General features: G+C 41.0%; 1 protein-coding gene across 1 annotated transcript in view; it reads right to left on the bottom strand.

Annotated features, from left to right (window-relative positions):
- The window catches only part of LOC141091152 (saxiphilin-like), a 149,583-nt gene that overhangs the window by 81,151 nt on the left and 52,936 nt on the right, over positions 1-15,496 (bottom strand). Inside the window, exon 9 of the mRNA XM_073576550.1 lies at positions 3,801-3,856. Coding sequence (XP_073432651.1) covers positions 3,801-3,856 — 56 coding nt within the window. The remainder of the gene's footprint in view (positions 1-3,800; positions 3,857-15,496) is intronic.

Below are 15,496 nucleotides of genomic sequence, written 5' to 3'. Positions count from 1 at the left end.
TGTGTCACTTACTGAGCTGCTTGCTGTACTTTTGATAAAATCACTGTTTCACCTGCTGCAGATCTAGCAGTTCTCTGAATGCCGAGTTCTGGATAACCCTGCCCACACCTCTGATTGGCAGATTTCTGCCTATGCACATTGTACACAGAAAGCTACCAATCAGTGCTGGGGGCAGGGTTATACAGAGCTCATCAACATGCTTGACTACTTGGCAGCAGGCTTTTTAGTCCTCTAGTGCAAATCTCCTCCTGATAAAATAGTGATTTTATTAATACTACAGCAAGCAGTCCGGTAAGTGACATATCACTGTAATTCGGGCTTCTGCCACTGTTATGCTTTTCTAAAATTAGGTAGCAAATACCTGGTAACAGTTTCCCTTTAAGCGCACCTGTCACCTGACATATATGTTTTAGCAAATGTATATAAATGTATATATCCCTCACAATGTAAGAATTCTGTAACAACTTTCCCTTGTTATTGAACTTATTCCTTATTATTTTTCCCACCTTTCGTAGCCTTGAGGAGTATAATAGCAACCCTGCAACCCTGTGGCTAAAATGAAAATTTGAGTTTTGCCCCTTTTTTATAATCACCCTTATCATGTTTTTTTTATTGGTGTCTCTCTTGCACTGTTTTTATCCTTTTTGCAATTTTTCTTTCTTTTTATTCTTGCAGATTTTATGTTTTTTTTATTCTTATTTAGGTGGCTCTCTCTTTTGTCTCAAGCTCCATTTTCGAGGATGGATTTGTCGTGGATTTGACGTTATATGTGTCTTTTTGAAGACATTTTGGCTTCATCTATTCATGGCGGATGGACTTATATATTATATATATATTTTATGTCACATTCTCACTGTGCAATTTTTCCATATGCATTATGCATTTTCAATTATTGGTCATCTGCACTTTTCTGTAATATAATATTGCATATTATATGAATATAAATGTATTTATTCATAATATAATATTTTCACTTTATTATTGTGCACTTTCATATTCAGGGCATTTTTGTTAGTTTTTGTCATCTACTGACTTCTCTACTGACTTTCACCTCGCCCTTCACTTGCTTTGCACTTTGTGCGTTAATCGCACTGCTTTCTTATAATGCTCTTCACTCTGTGTGTTAACCACACTGATTTATTACTTATAATGCTGCTAGTACAGGCTTTCTTGGCTATTGCATAGCTCACGTTATTGCCTCGCTCATGTGACTTGTGGGGGCGTTCTTTGAGTGACGCTCCCTGCGCATTGGCTTCCCGTTTTTTACAATGCCGATGGCATCTTTTTTTTTCTGGCTCTGGACATAATCGCGTCATCGCTCTTCTCATGGAGGCGTGCCTTCAGTGACTCACTCCTGTCCATCTGATGACCTCTGGGTTGACAACTTCAGAGTATCGCCAATAGCGCATGCGCCATATATGAGCTGCAGTTTTCCTGTCCTCGTTGTGATTGGCTACCTTCCCATATATATAGTGCAATTTTTCAGAGACACCTAACCCCCCCAGAAGAGGGCACTGCGCCGAAACGCGCGTTGGGGTGGGAGGAGCCACCGTCCCTCAAGGTAAACCCTTTGGGCACTTATACTTTACTTTGCAGAACTGTTCTGCTTATCTACTTTTGTGATGTTTTACCTTTTCAGGTCCTTTATAACAATTCAAGTGCTGGTTTATATGGATAACACTATATCCCTACTTTTTGCATAGGATCTTTATGTCAGCACAGTGCACTTGCCCTTTCCTAAGTGGACTTTACCTATAAATTATAGATTTGTCCTGACTGGTTTGCCTACTTTTTTCAACCGTGGCTCCTCTTGGTTGTCTGTACCACTGTCATCCTTGTAGTTACCATATGTCTTTGTATGCTATGTTGTATCTTTAATATATGTTGTACTTTTGCATGAGCTGTGCTCTTTCCTTGTTTGATTTTCTGTTCTAAAAATAGGTAGCAAGTACCTGGTGACAGTTTCCCTTTAAGCGCACCTGTCACCTGACATATATGTTTTAGCAAATGTATATAAATGTATATATCCCTCACAATGTAAGAATTCTGTAACAACTTTCCCTTGTTATTGAACTTATTCCTTAGTATTTTCCCACCCTCCTTAGCCTTGAGGAGTAGAATAGAAAAATTGAGAGTAAAAGGGTGAGGAGACAAGGAGACAAGAGCAATCGATGCGTAAAAGGTTATCATTTTTAGTCTCTTTAAGCAGGAGCAAATCTCTGTTTTCTCGTTTTCCTTTTTTCCTCCCCTTCTTCCAGGAGCCGTAACTTTTTTATTTATCTGTCCACATATCGATACGATGGCTTCTTTTGTGGAACAAAACGTACTTTCAATGACACCATTCATTTCATCACGTGACGCAGTGGAAACTGAGAAAAAATTCCTAGTGCGTCAAAATTGCCAAAAAAAGTGCAAATCCACTATTGTTTTTTTGCTTTTTATTTACCACGTTCACTATATAGTAAAACTGACCTGGCAATATGGGTCAGTACAATTACGCAGATACTAAACATGTCTAGTTTTTTTTATTTGCGTTGTGGAGAAAAAATCAGAAATTTCAGAAATTTGCTAACGAAAAAAAAAATTGCTTGTGTCTCTATTTTCCAAGACCCATAACATTTTTAATTTTTGGAATATAGATCTGAGTGACGGCTTATTTCTTGTGACTTGAGCTGATGTTTTTACTGATACCATTTTGAATAGATACGATGTATTGATTGCCTCTTATTGCATTTTACTGCAATGTTGCAACAGCTGAAAAACAGAAATTCTGGAGTTTCGGTTTCTTCTTCTACTTATAACATTTATCTATCGCATTAATTTATTTTACGCTTTGATAGATCGGACTTTTACAAGTGAAACGATGCGAAATATGTTTTGATTTTTTTTTTTTAATTGCTTTATTTTTAATGGGACTAAAGGGGGTGTGATTCAAACTTTTATATTATTTTTATTTCATATTTTTAAAAACATTTTTTAAACTTTTTATTGTATTTGTTAGTCCCCTTAGGGACTTAACGATCATCCGATTTCAGTGCTACAGCTCTGCCATGTTTAACGGAAATCATGGTCCTCTATGAACGCCAGCTACAGGCTGATTGTCACAGGGGTACCATAATTCATGGCATGTGGGTCTTCAGCAGACCCCTAACTGTCGTGGCAAGCATTCGGTGCAGTATGATATTGTCACAAGTGGGCCGACGAGAGCATGGAATGAGCTCCACTCCACTCGCGGCTGTTAGCGACAGATGATGGCTGAATAAGAAGAAAGCATGAGTAACAATGACATTGCCAGTGGCGATCCACACGATCCTATCTGCCTTGATAAGATCCTTTTATCATTGATTATTTATTTGGCGCTATTGTAAATAATAATATACATTGAGCGTACGTTTGCTGCCTTTGTTTGGAGCATACGTATTATTCTTGTTTCCTGTGAGTAAACTTGCTAGTATGGCAATCAGTGGTCATTTTTAAGAGTATTCACTAAAAATTACATTTTAAATGAACTTCCTTTATTAAAATTGTGATTTGTAAAGAAGGAAGTTCTTTGACCATTCAGTCTTGGTCTACCTGCACACACACAGTTTGTATTTATACGCTAAGAATAGGCGACAACCTGCTGTTGGTTTATACCTGCACACTGTTCAATAGCAGTCAGACATTATAAAAGTGAAATGCAGTGGAGATGTTGTGCTAGAATACTGTAGGGTTGCTCTTGTCACTCTGCCGGGCCCTAGTGATATGGCGGCATAGGTCCTAGTACAACAATAAAAATGACACCTAAATGACAACATTACCTGTTAATGCCGTGTCTTCTACAAAAGCCACATCTCCTTTACCATCCCTCAAACACCTGACCAAAGGGAAAAAAAGCATGTATTCATAAGTCTTTATTGTATACTCTCCTGCTACAAAAAAAACATTTAGCCATAATAAATATATGACTTATTGCCTGCCAGAACTAGATTCACCATAAAGGCCCCCATACACATTAGCCTAATACCTGCCAAAACCACCGATATCAACAGGTTCAGCCGACTAATGTGAGTGGAGCTGCCAAGGTGTCAGCCAGCAGATTTATAGAGAACACAGAAACGATCATTCAGTCGGGGAACTATCAGAATATGCGACTATCGGCTGAGAAACACTGTTCGTCAGACAGCCATCTAATGTGATAGATGGTTGATACCTATAGATTGTCCCACTGGGGAGATATTTGCTAAAAAGATAATTTATTTTAAGATACACTAAGTTTGTAGTAATTATGTATAATGTATTAATTGAGTGACCACAGTGCTGTGGAAGTGAGAAAAGGAGACACAGGCAAGAGTTGTTGGTTTTTTTTATTTCAATAATTATTTATTTAATGGCCTATGGCTCATTCTCGAACTATGGTCTCTCGATGAATGAAGGATCTGTAGGAAGATCAATCTTGTGCAAACCTAGATAAGTTCACCAGGGTCTTCTACGCCGTTATTTTGATTGTATCAAGCCATCAGATTGCTGGTCTTCCTCTTTGCCATGTTCCTTCTATACCTTAATGCCCTTCTCCAGTGATTTGTTCTCTGCGCATGATTTATCCAAGATAGGAAAGTCGTAGCTTGGTGATTCTGGCTTTCAGTGTCAGGTCTGGCTTGATTAGTTCCCGACATGACACTCGCTATCATAAATCTTCAGCACCACATTTCATAGTCATTTATTCTTCTGTCTTGTTTCTTTATTGTCCAGGTTTCACACTCATATGTTACTACAGAGTTGACAAGACTATGAACTAGCAGTGTCTTCATCACCAGTGAAATGTTCCTTGATTTGAAGACCTTGTCCAGTGACTTCATTGTTGATTTTCCCATAGCTATTCTCCTATTAACATCCAATATCATCGCTGCATTTTGGCTGATTATTGATCTGAGTAGGTTGAAGTCTTTTACAACTTTCAGTTTGTCGTCGTCCATCTCACACGAGTCCCGTTCATACCCGTCAGTAGTCAATTTCTTTGTCTTCTTTGTATTGAAAAAACAAAAACAAAATAAGTGCCAAGACTAAAATAATAACATTAATTGATTAAAAAGTTATGAACTTTATTGAATACAGAATATAAAAAATACATCGTTAAAATCTCAAAGCGCAGACACAAGGGCAAACTGGTGGATGAGCCACTGTAGGAACCCCAGTAATATAAAAATTCTCCATTGCAATGTGACATATATATAATATTAAATAAAGTACATAGTATATATTAATAATTCTAACATATAGTGACCCAATCACTATGACCATATACAAATGGCTATAGAGGAGTTATATACAGTACATCCTACAGATAAACATAGCAGAGAATATCAGATACAAAGTACAATAACTAGTAAAAATACCCTACCCACTAAACACCCGACACACGTTTCACAAATGTCTGACGAAGCATTGCTATGGCTGATACTGCCTCTTAAGACACCTTACCCCTATCTGGATTTACAACTCTTTGATGTTTTTTTTTCTTTTCTTCTTTGTATTGAGTTGCACTCCCATGTTTTAACACTCCTTAATACAATAATTCCTTCATTCTACATTTGTTGTTATCAGTGTTGTATCGACTGCGTATTTAAGAATGTTGGTGATTTGTCTAGCAATTTTGATTCCTTCTTTTTCTGTAAGTTCAGCCTTCCTGACAATACCTTCTGTATATAAATTGAGAAATGGTGCAGCTTTGTCTGACGCCTCTCTCTACTTTGAACCATGCCATGTACCATGTTCCGTTTGGACTGTTGCTTCTTTCTCAATTTAAAGATTCCTGAAGCTAATCAGATGGCACGACACACACATAGCCTTATATCATTAATGCTATTATATAGCTTCTGGTGATCAACACAGTCTAAGAGGCTTTTCTGTAGTCAATGAAGCAAAAATTTCCATTATCCATCTAATATTAGCAATTACATCTCTTGTTTCTCTGCCTTTTATGAATCCTGCTTGTTCTTCTGCCAGCTCTTTGTTAAAGTAAGGCTGTAACGTCTTTGTAGGTTATTCAGTAGTATTTTGCTGGCATGAGGCAAGAGCGCAATAGTCCGATAGTTGCCACAGTCAGTAGAATCTCCCTTCCTCCGGATAGGATTAAACAACGATTTTGTCCAGTACTTGGGGCATTTACCAGTTGTCCACATCTGCTGACACAGACATGTGATGACATCAACTGTAGCATCAGAAGACTTTATTAGTTCTATTGGAATATTATCACATCCAGGCACTTTTTTGCTTGACAGAAGCTTTATCAAAGCAACAACTTCTTCTTTCAGGATGTTCGAATCTATCATTTCCTGTCTTTTTCTTCTTGTATCACTGAGTACTTCTTGTAGAGGTGTACCCTTTCTATCTTTCTTTGATCTGTCCTTTCTCAGTTAATTTGCTCCTGTTGGAATCTTTCAACATGCCCACTCATGGTTGAAACTTTCATTGTATCTCTTTGATTTTTAGGTATGCCTTCCTGGTGTTACCCCTCATATGTTCGCTTTTTATCTCTGTAAATATCTTTTGGTAATAAAGTTCTTTCTCTGCTTGAATGGCTGTATTTAGTCTTTTACTGATGTTGTCTATATCCTGCTTGTTAACTTTTGCTTTTAGCAGTCTTTCTTCGATGATCATTTAGGGTCTCTTCTGTTAACCATGGATGAGGGGGGTCTCTTCTGCCTCTTGTTTATTGTCTTACTAGATTCTTATCTCATTAATGATAGCCTTTATATGTGTCCATTATGACTCAGGCTTTCTTTCATCCATGTCCAGCGATGAAAATCGGTTGTGCCGACCATTCCAAAAACTTCAGTTATGTTGCTCAAATGAAAGTTGGAAAATGACCTGTTGTCTAGTCCATTTGTGCAGCTTAACGCTAATCTCTGATGTCAATTATCAGTACCACAGTCAGCTCCTGGCCTAATTTTAATAGTAATGATCAATTACATCCTTCTTTGGTGAATCTGATTCTTATAGGCCCCATTCGGTAATGTCAATGTGTAAATTCTCCGTTTGTGATTTTGGAAGAAGGCGTTCATGATGGACAGTTGATTTGTCATAAAAAAGTCAATGACTCTTCATTATAGCCTTGCTTCATTCAGCAAATTCAAAGTTTCCAAAAATGGTTCCATGTTTGCCCAATTTAGCATTAGAGTCTCCTATGATAATGAGTAAGTTTTGTTTTTGCATTGATTTCTTCTAGAACTTTATCACAGAATAATTCAACTTCAACATCTATTGTTGGTGAGTAGACATGTATAATTGTGAAATAGATTGGCACTCCTTGTAGTCATATCAAGATGACTATATCAATGACTGTATTGTACTTCGGGACAGTGGCGGCCAATCTTTTGTAGAGAATAAAAGCAACACCATTTCTTGTTTGGTTATCATTGCCAGAATAGTAGAACCAATGTTCGTTTGACTAGAAATGTTTAGATTGATTCCATCTTAGCTCGCTAATTCCGTTTAAGTCGAGTCCTGTTTTGGCCATTTCGGCTTTGACAATGTTGAATTTGTCTTGGTTCATGGTTTGCATATTCCAAGTTTCAAATGTTTTGATATCTCAACAGATTTTGATCTTCCACAGACTTTGATCTTCCTTTTCAACTAAGCGACATCAGCACCAAATCGTCCTTGCAGCTTAGATCCTGGCTCGTCATGAATATATTCAGATCGACCATCGGCTCTCCTCCAGTAGCTTGTTAAATGCTTTCTGACCTAGAGGTGCATCTGTAAGAAGATGAGCCAGAACAGAGTCAGCAGTTCCCGATACACTTTGGGACCGGAACTATTGGGACTGTGTCATGAGCGCTTCGGAGGTGACAGGCTATCATCCGGCGTCAGGCCTCAGGTCTGAGTGCCTGTCCATACAGACTGCTCCCTGAACCATCTGCCTCTAGGACCCAGTGTCGACCTCCTCCTGCCCTGAGAAGTCTGGATCTATTTAGTTAGTGGCTCAGCTGTGACCCAGTGCGGGTAATAGTTTCATTTCCACTTCTGCTTGCTAGAGTGTTGGACCTCCTCAGAGTGCTCCAGGTTGGTGTCTGGAATCCCTCTTCTGGTAACCGTATCTGGCGATTCAGCTAAGTGTTCCCCTGTTTGTCTCACCTTACCGTCTTTAGTTTAGCGGAGATTGGCTAGTGCGATCTCCCTCCTGTTCCCTATTCAGAACTAGGCCCCAGGGAGACTCAGGGTCTCAGGTTCCAGTTCGGCAATTGGTGAGGAACCAATATAGGGACTCGGTAGGAGTTCTAGGAAGAGATTAGATCTAGCCTAGGGGTCTCCAAATCCCTTCCTTAGTGTCTGGGCACCCATCCCCACTTCCCTCTATGTTACACTTGGTTTTCCCTCACCGGGCGTGACATTATTACCCGCCACACCGTTTAGAGAAAAAAAACAACAAAAAAACAAAATTGACACTTGGTTCATTTGTGCATGTGTTTTGTTAGTTTTGTGTTTTTTTTTGTTGGGTTTTTTTCCCCTCTCTCTCTCCCTTTGGAGATGGATGCAGTCACTGAGTTGGCTGAGCGACTTCGCTGTCTGTCTCTGTAAGTGACTGATCTCCGTCGGGAGGTTCTGCAGCAGCAGCAGCTGCAGGTCGCCAGTGTTGGGGCCTCTGCTGCTGGGCCGGGTCGGCCTAAACCTAAGATTGCTCTCCCTGACAGATTTTCAGGAGGCAGGGACAAGTTTTTTGTGTTTAAAGAGGCCTGCAAATTGTATTTCAAACTTCGTTCCTACTCATCTGGCAGTGAGGAGCAAAAAGTAGGGATTGTGATTTCTTTATTGCAGGGAGATCGACAATACTGGGCTTTTTCCTTACCACAGGACTCTGTGTGTCTCCAGTCTGTGGAAGGATTTTTTGGGGCCCTGGCCCTCATTTATGATGACCCTGACCGAGTGACCCTGGCGGAGTCTAGACTTTGCCGCCTCCTGCAGGGAAACCGGTCAGTAGAGTCATATAGCTCTGAATTCCGTAGGTGGGCAACTGACACAAAATGGAACTATGCGGCTCTTAAGAGCCAATTTTGTGAGGGTCTTTCTGAAAAACTAAAAGATGTTCTGGCTATGTATGAGGCTCCTGTGTCATTGGAGGCGGCTATTTCACTTGCTATACGTGTGGATAGACCCCTTCGGGATCGGTGGGTAAGGCCACTTTCCCCAGGTCCCTCTGGTGAGAGTCATTTCCCTCTGTCCGGGGATCAGCCTGGCAGTGAACCTGTGTTGGGGGAGGAGGTAGAACCCATGCAGTTAGGAGGGGCCGCAACCCCGTACTTCTCCGCTGATAGTCGCAAGAAAAAGGTGTTTGTTTTTTCTGCGGGAAAAGGGGCCATTATATTGGAGCCTGCCCTTTGGTACCAAGGCAAAAGGGTACTCTGTTAACCCTTGGTGGTCTGGAGTTAGATAAGCAGGCCATGCATTTTTCTTTTGCTTGCAGTTCCCGATTTGTCCTGTCAGCAGAGGTGGTGCTTGAGAGCAAGGCCGAGAACATTTCGGTGTTTGTTGACAGTGGAGCTGGAGTCAATATGGTGGACGCCGAGTTTGTGAGAACTCATGGTCTTGCTTGCTGTACATTAGCTAAGCCTATTTCCATTTTCACCGTTGATTCAGCTCCACTTGCACAGAAGACTCTCGCACAAATTGTTCATAATATAAAACTGAGGGTGGGGCCGACTCATTCTGAAATAATTCCATGCTATGTTTTAGAGGGGCTCCCCACTCCTATTGTGTTGGGCCTACCCTGGCTGGTCAGACATAATCCTGTAGTGGATTGACAAGCCAGGGAAATCATTGAATGGGGAGATTACTGTCAGGAGAACTGTCTGAATGTTTCCCTCTCTGCAGTCTCTGCTGAAATCTTGCTAGGATTTCTGAAGGGCTTTGAGGATGTCTTTTCGGAGAGGGGGAGTCAGGAACTACCCCCACATCGTGCGCACGATTGTCCCATTAACCCCTTTACCCCCAAGGGTGGTTTGCACGTTCATGACTGGGCCAATTTTTGCAATTCTGACCACTGTCCCTTTATGAGGTAATAACTCTGGAACGCTTCCATGGATCCCGGTGATTCTGACATTGTTTTCTCGTGACATATTGTACTTCATGTTAGTGGTAACATTTCATTCATATGACTTACGTTTATTTGTGAAAAAAACGAAAAAATGGCAAAAATTTTGAAAATTTTGCAATTTTCTAACTTTGAATTTTTATGCCCTTAAATCACAGAGATACAGCACACAAAAAACTTAATAAGTAACATTTCCCACATGTTTACTTTACATCAGCACAATTTTGGAACCAAATTTTTTTTTTTGTTAGGAAGTTATAAGGGTTAAAATCTGACCAGCGATTTCTCATTTTTACAACACCATTTTATTTTTACGGACCACATCACATTTGAAGCCACTTTGAGGGGTCTATATGATAAAAAATACCCAAAAGTGACACCATTCTAAAAACTGCACCCCTCAAGGTGCTCAAAACCACATTCAAGAAGTTTATTAACCCTTCAGGTGCTTCACAGGAATTTTTTGAATATTTTTTAAAAAAAGAACATTTAACTTTTTTTTCGCAAAAAAAATATTTCAGGTTCAATTTTTTTTATTTTACCAAGGGTAACAGGAGAAACTGGACTGGAAAATTTATTGTGCAATTTGTCCTGAGCACGCTGATACCTGATATGTGGGGGGAACCACTCTTTCGGCCCATGGCAGAACTCAGAAGGGAAGGAGCGCCGTTTGACTTTTTAAATGCAAAATTGGCTGGAATTCTGATCGGACGCCATGTCACATTTGGAGAGCCCCTGATGTACCTAAACAGTGGAAACCCGCCACAAGTGACCCCATTTTGGAAACTAGACCCCCCAAGGAACTTATCTAGATATGTGGTGAGAACTTTCAACCCACAAGGGCCTCACAGAAGTTTATAACGTGCAGTGGTACAATTAAAAAATCATATTTTTTCCACAAAAATGATCTTTTCACCCCCCATTTTTATTTTCCCAAGGGTAACAGGACCCTAAAAGTTATTGTACAATTTGTCCTGAGTACGCTGATACCCCATATGTGGGGGTAAACCACTATTTGGGCGCATGGCAGAGCTTGGAAGGGAAGCAGTGCCATTTGACTTTTTTGGCTGGAATTGAGATCGGACACCATGTCGCGTTTGGAAAGCCCTTGATGTACCTAAACAGTGGAATCCCCCCACAAGTGACCCCATTTTGGAAACTAGACCCTCTAAGGAACTTATCTAGATGTGTGGTGAGCACTTTTAACTCCCCCAGTGCTTCACAGAAGTTTATAACGCCCGGGCGTGAAAATAAAAAATAGTATTTTTTCCACAAACATGATCATTTAGTCCCCATTTTTTAATTTTCCCAAGGGTACCAGGAGAAAATGGACCCCTAAAGTTGTTGTCCAATTTGTGCTGAGTACCCTGATACCCCATATGTGGAAGAAAACTACTGTATGGGCCCATGTCGGGGCTCGGAAGGGAAGTAGTGATGTTTTTGAATGCAGACTTTGATGGAATGCTCTGCGGGTGTCATGTTGCCTTTGGAGAGCCCCTGATGTACCTAAACAGTGGAAACCCCCCACACATGCACCATTTTGGAAACTAGACCTCCTAAGGAACTTATCTAGATGTGTGCTGAGCACTTTGAACCCCCAAGGGCTTCACAGAAGTTTATAATGCCCGGGCGTGAAAATAAAAATATCATATTTTTTCCACAAACATGATCATTTAGTCCCCAATTTTTTTATTTTCCCAAGGGTACCAGGAGAAAATGGACCCCAAAAGTTGTTGTCCAGTTTGTCCTGAGTACCCTGATACCCCATATGTGTATTACATATATAAAAATATAGTGCGATATTGGTGCATGTTGTTATTATGGTGTAATTTGTAATGGGTATACTGTTCAAATTATTACGTGGGATTGCAGTAATGAATTGTGCCTTGTAAGGCACTTGGATTTATTAATGGTGGTTACATGGACACATTAGGCTTTTTTGATGAAAAGGGAATTTTTTCTCAGCAATGGCTAATGTATGCTAGTATTTTATTTGTAAGTGTGCAATGGTTTCTCATTGAAAAAAGAAAAATAAATACTAATGATAGGTTAGGGTAACTTATTTAAACTTTGTGCCCTGAATATAGTCCTTCTTTTGCCATATACACTATGTTAGTTGCTGCCTTTCCATCTTATCCTAATTTACACTAATATCTTGCATTTGCACTTTAATTGATTTGACAGCCCCTTTTATTAGCCCACGTGGTTCCTTGTGCTGAGAGACTGTGCGCATGCCGGGATCGTGCAATGCCTTGAGGAATTTGCAGCGGTCAGCAGTGTTCCTCGGTATCCCAGTGTCCTAATAGGACCTGGCGTTACCCGGACCACGTGACCGCCAATCGTTCCTCCCATTGGTTGGCGGAGGTGACGTGATTCCGTGCATGCGCCGTTTGTGGTTTTATTTGGAAGGCACAGGACCTTTTTTCACGCAGGCACAGTGAGTAGACACAGGGTGATGACGCTTTTTAGTCAGGTGTGACATTTTGATAGTGGTCTTTTTGTATTTAAATGGGATGGCCCCCTGTTCTGACACGCCTCCATGATGAAGCAGTGCGAAACGCGTGTCGGGGCATAAGGGATGCCTAGGAAGCACCACCAGCTTGCGGTATGTAGTAATGGCAACTATAGATACATCTGGCTTGTTCATTAAGCATGTGATACCGATAGGGAGGACACTTAGGGGCTACACGTGATTGTCCCACTAAATTCAGTAATATGCCTGGAGGTAGTTGTAAGTTGTTATAGGGGACTACATCATTTTGCATTATTCATGCTCTTTTTGTGCCTTTCCCCATCTGGGAATGCAATGAATTTATATCCAATGTTATGCCATACATTTATGCCTTTATCGCTGTAGTGGTGTACTTCCATAACTTATGGGTCTCTGTCAATTTTGTCTGGCACCTTCTTTTTAACCGGTTTCGATTGTGTATTTTTGTACAATAAAAATTTGTTTATTTAAGATGTACCATTGTGTGGCACCTATTCTTAATTAGAAATTAAGGTTGTCACAAGGTGATAATAGGTTTAAGATTGAAGCCCATTAGAAGAGAGAAATCACGGGAGAATCGTGAATAGGTCATAGGAGACAATCTGATACAGAAGCGCTGTGCAGTAACGGGTGGGAGCCGATGAAAAATGCGCTCTCTCTTAGATTGTAGATCAACCGGACAGCCCTAAGCCACAACGCACGTCTCGTGGCGTTTGATAATCCTGCTGCTCTCACTGTCAATCTCATGGAGTCAGCGGAGGTGTCCATCAGAAAAACTGCTGCCCCATGTAGTAGATACATATCTGCCAGGATTTTTTCTCTTGAAACTTTGGTGGCAAGTCGTTCCTCCAGCTGCTGCAGCCAGAAACGCGTCGTGCAGGTTCCGGCTACTGCGGGCTTCAATCACCCGCTGCTGATGTATGTCTCAAATAGGAATCTGCTTTTTTGTCTTGTGGGTCCCTGAGTACCCCTGAGTCCTCTAGGGGCAGCTCCGATTTTTTTGATGACCTGGACACTGCCACGTCAATCTTCAGGACCTTGTCCCATATTTCTGCGTCATTATGCTCAAAGGGGTTATATCCTTTTGGAGGAGGAGGGGAGGGCTCCCGACTTCTCCAGCTCCTTCCATTCTTTTTCAATGAGTGCCTGGACCTTCTCTTTGACTAGAAAGGTCCATTTTTTCCTTTCCTGTAGTCCCCCAAACATGACATCCTCCAGGGATTTAGCTGTTTTTTCCTCCTGTAGGCCTATAGTCACTCTAATGGCCTTGAGGAGTGCATCCGTATCTTCTATTGGAAAACACAGCTTACCACCCGCGTCACTATCTGAGGAGGAGGAGGAGGAGGAGGAGGATGGGGGTTCGGCCTGAGATAAGGCCGAGGAAGAGTCTGAGATAGAGCTAGATGGAGGATCCTTCCCATTCTTTTTCCCTTTTTTTTTAATAACGCTTTAAGGGACCCCTCCACTTCCGACCTGATGACTGATCTAAGGCTGGCTGTGAAGCTGGGGGGCTTCCTCCGCCATGGTTCGCTGGATGCAGCTGGAACAAAGGTCCTTCTGCCAATCTCTTGCTAGGGGACTTTTACATATGGCACAATCCTTATTATTCTTCTTACTCCCTGATTTTTTAGGCCTTTCCTAAGGAATTAAATACACAAAAGAAGGGGCCTATTAATCAGTTTACTAACATTCACGAAGGTCACTCACCACCCGCAACCAAGGGTACCGGACTTGGAGGCTGTGGAGGGGCACGTGACGTGTGCTCGCTGGACATCGTGGAGTCCCCAGACCTGTGGCTGGGATGACTGCTGCTTTTGTCACTCGCAGAAAATTGTCCTTAGGGGTCTGCGGATTAATGTGTTTCCAACTTTTGACTTGGGCGACGAGAATCTTATTAACCGTTGGATTAAAGCAGCTAATACGTGCTCCCTTGAATTTATTTCAATTATTATTGAAAAGAATATTATGTCATTAAAAGCTATTGAAATGGAAATGACACGTTACAGAAAACCCTCCAACAGGGACTAAGTGCAGAACATTTTCAAGAAATGATTAAAAATCTGGATAAAGAGGTGGAGAAATGGGAGAACAATATTATTACAAATAAACAGAAGAAATATGAGAGTGATGTTGGAGACTTTGAGTGAAACAAAATTTTTCGCTGGCAGATGAAGAAAGAACCAATTTAGAGGAGTTACTCCAGGAGTTCCTCAATTGTTTCTGGTTCTTCCATGAGTGAAGGGGGTGGATCAACTTATGAGGAAAGGCATGGCCCAAGATGTTTAAGAAAAATCCAGTAGCGAGGAAGAGAGAAAAGGATGGCATTAAGGTAATAAATCTATCTACACATCAGCTCACAATAGCTCAGGAAAATGTTCTATCTAGGGGCCTGACCTTCTCTCCTTCATCTGATCTTGATTTATTCACAGTTATAATGGATCTCCACCTTTTTTCAAGAAAATTGATTTTGAAGATGCTGCATCACAGAGGGGAGGGGGGAGCAGATCTTTCTAGTATAGAGGAACAGCAGGCTTTGGAGACTCTTGAATCATTAATTGATGAAAACAGCCCAACAGTGAGTATTGATTTCCCAGTGAGGAAATTCAATAAATCAAAAAAAATTTCCATCACTAACTTTGGTACCTGCGGTAGACACTTTTACCAAGATGGTTTCATTGGAAATTGAGGAGATTAAAAAGTCTAACAATGAGTCCTTTCATAATTTGAGTAGGGTTGAAAGGGAGGCCTTACAACAATTGAAGGAATGGGATGATGTTGTCTTCAAAATGGCTGACAAAGGCGGCAATATAGTAGTTTGGCCTAATACGATGTATGAAATCCAGGCATACAAAATCCTGCTCTGACCTCATGGTTACCCGGCAGTACTAACCCCGACATCCGCCTTTAAATAGGCTGCCTTAGTCCCGGTGAGCATC

The sequence above is a fragment of the Dendrobates tinctorius genome, unplaced genomic scaffold (assembly GCF_039654945.1).
Source record: "Dendrobates tinctorius isolate UK_male_01 unplaced genomic scaffold, ASM3965494v1 ptg000049l, whole genome shotgun sequence".
Taxonomy (NCBI): Eukaryota; Metazoa; Chordata; class Amphibia; order Anura; family Dendrobatidae; genus Dendrobates; species Dendrobates tinctorius.
This window is presented reverse-complemented; position numbering and strand designations above follow the sequence as displayed.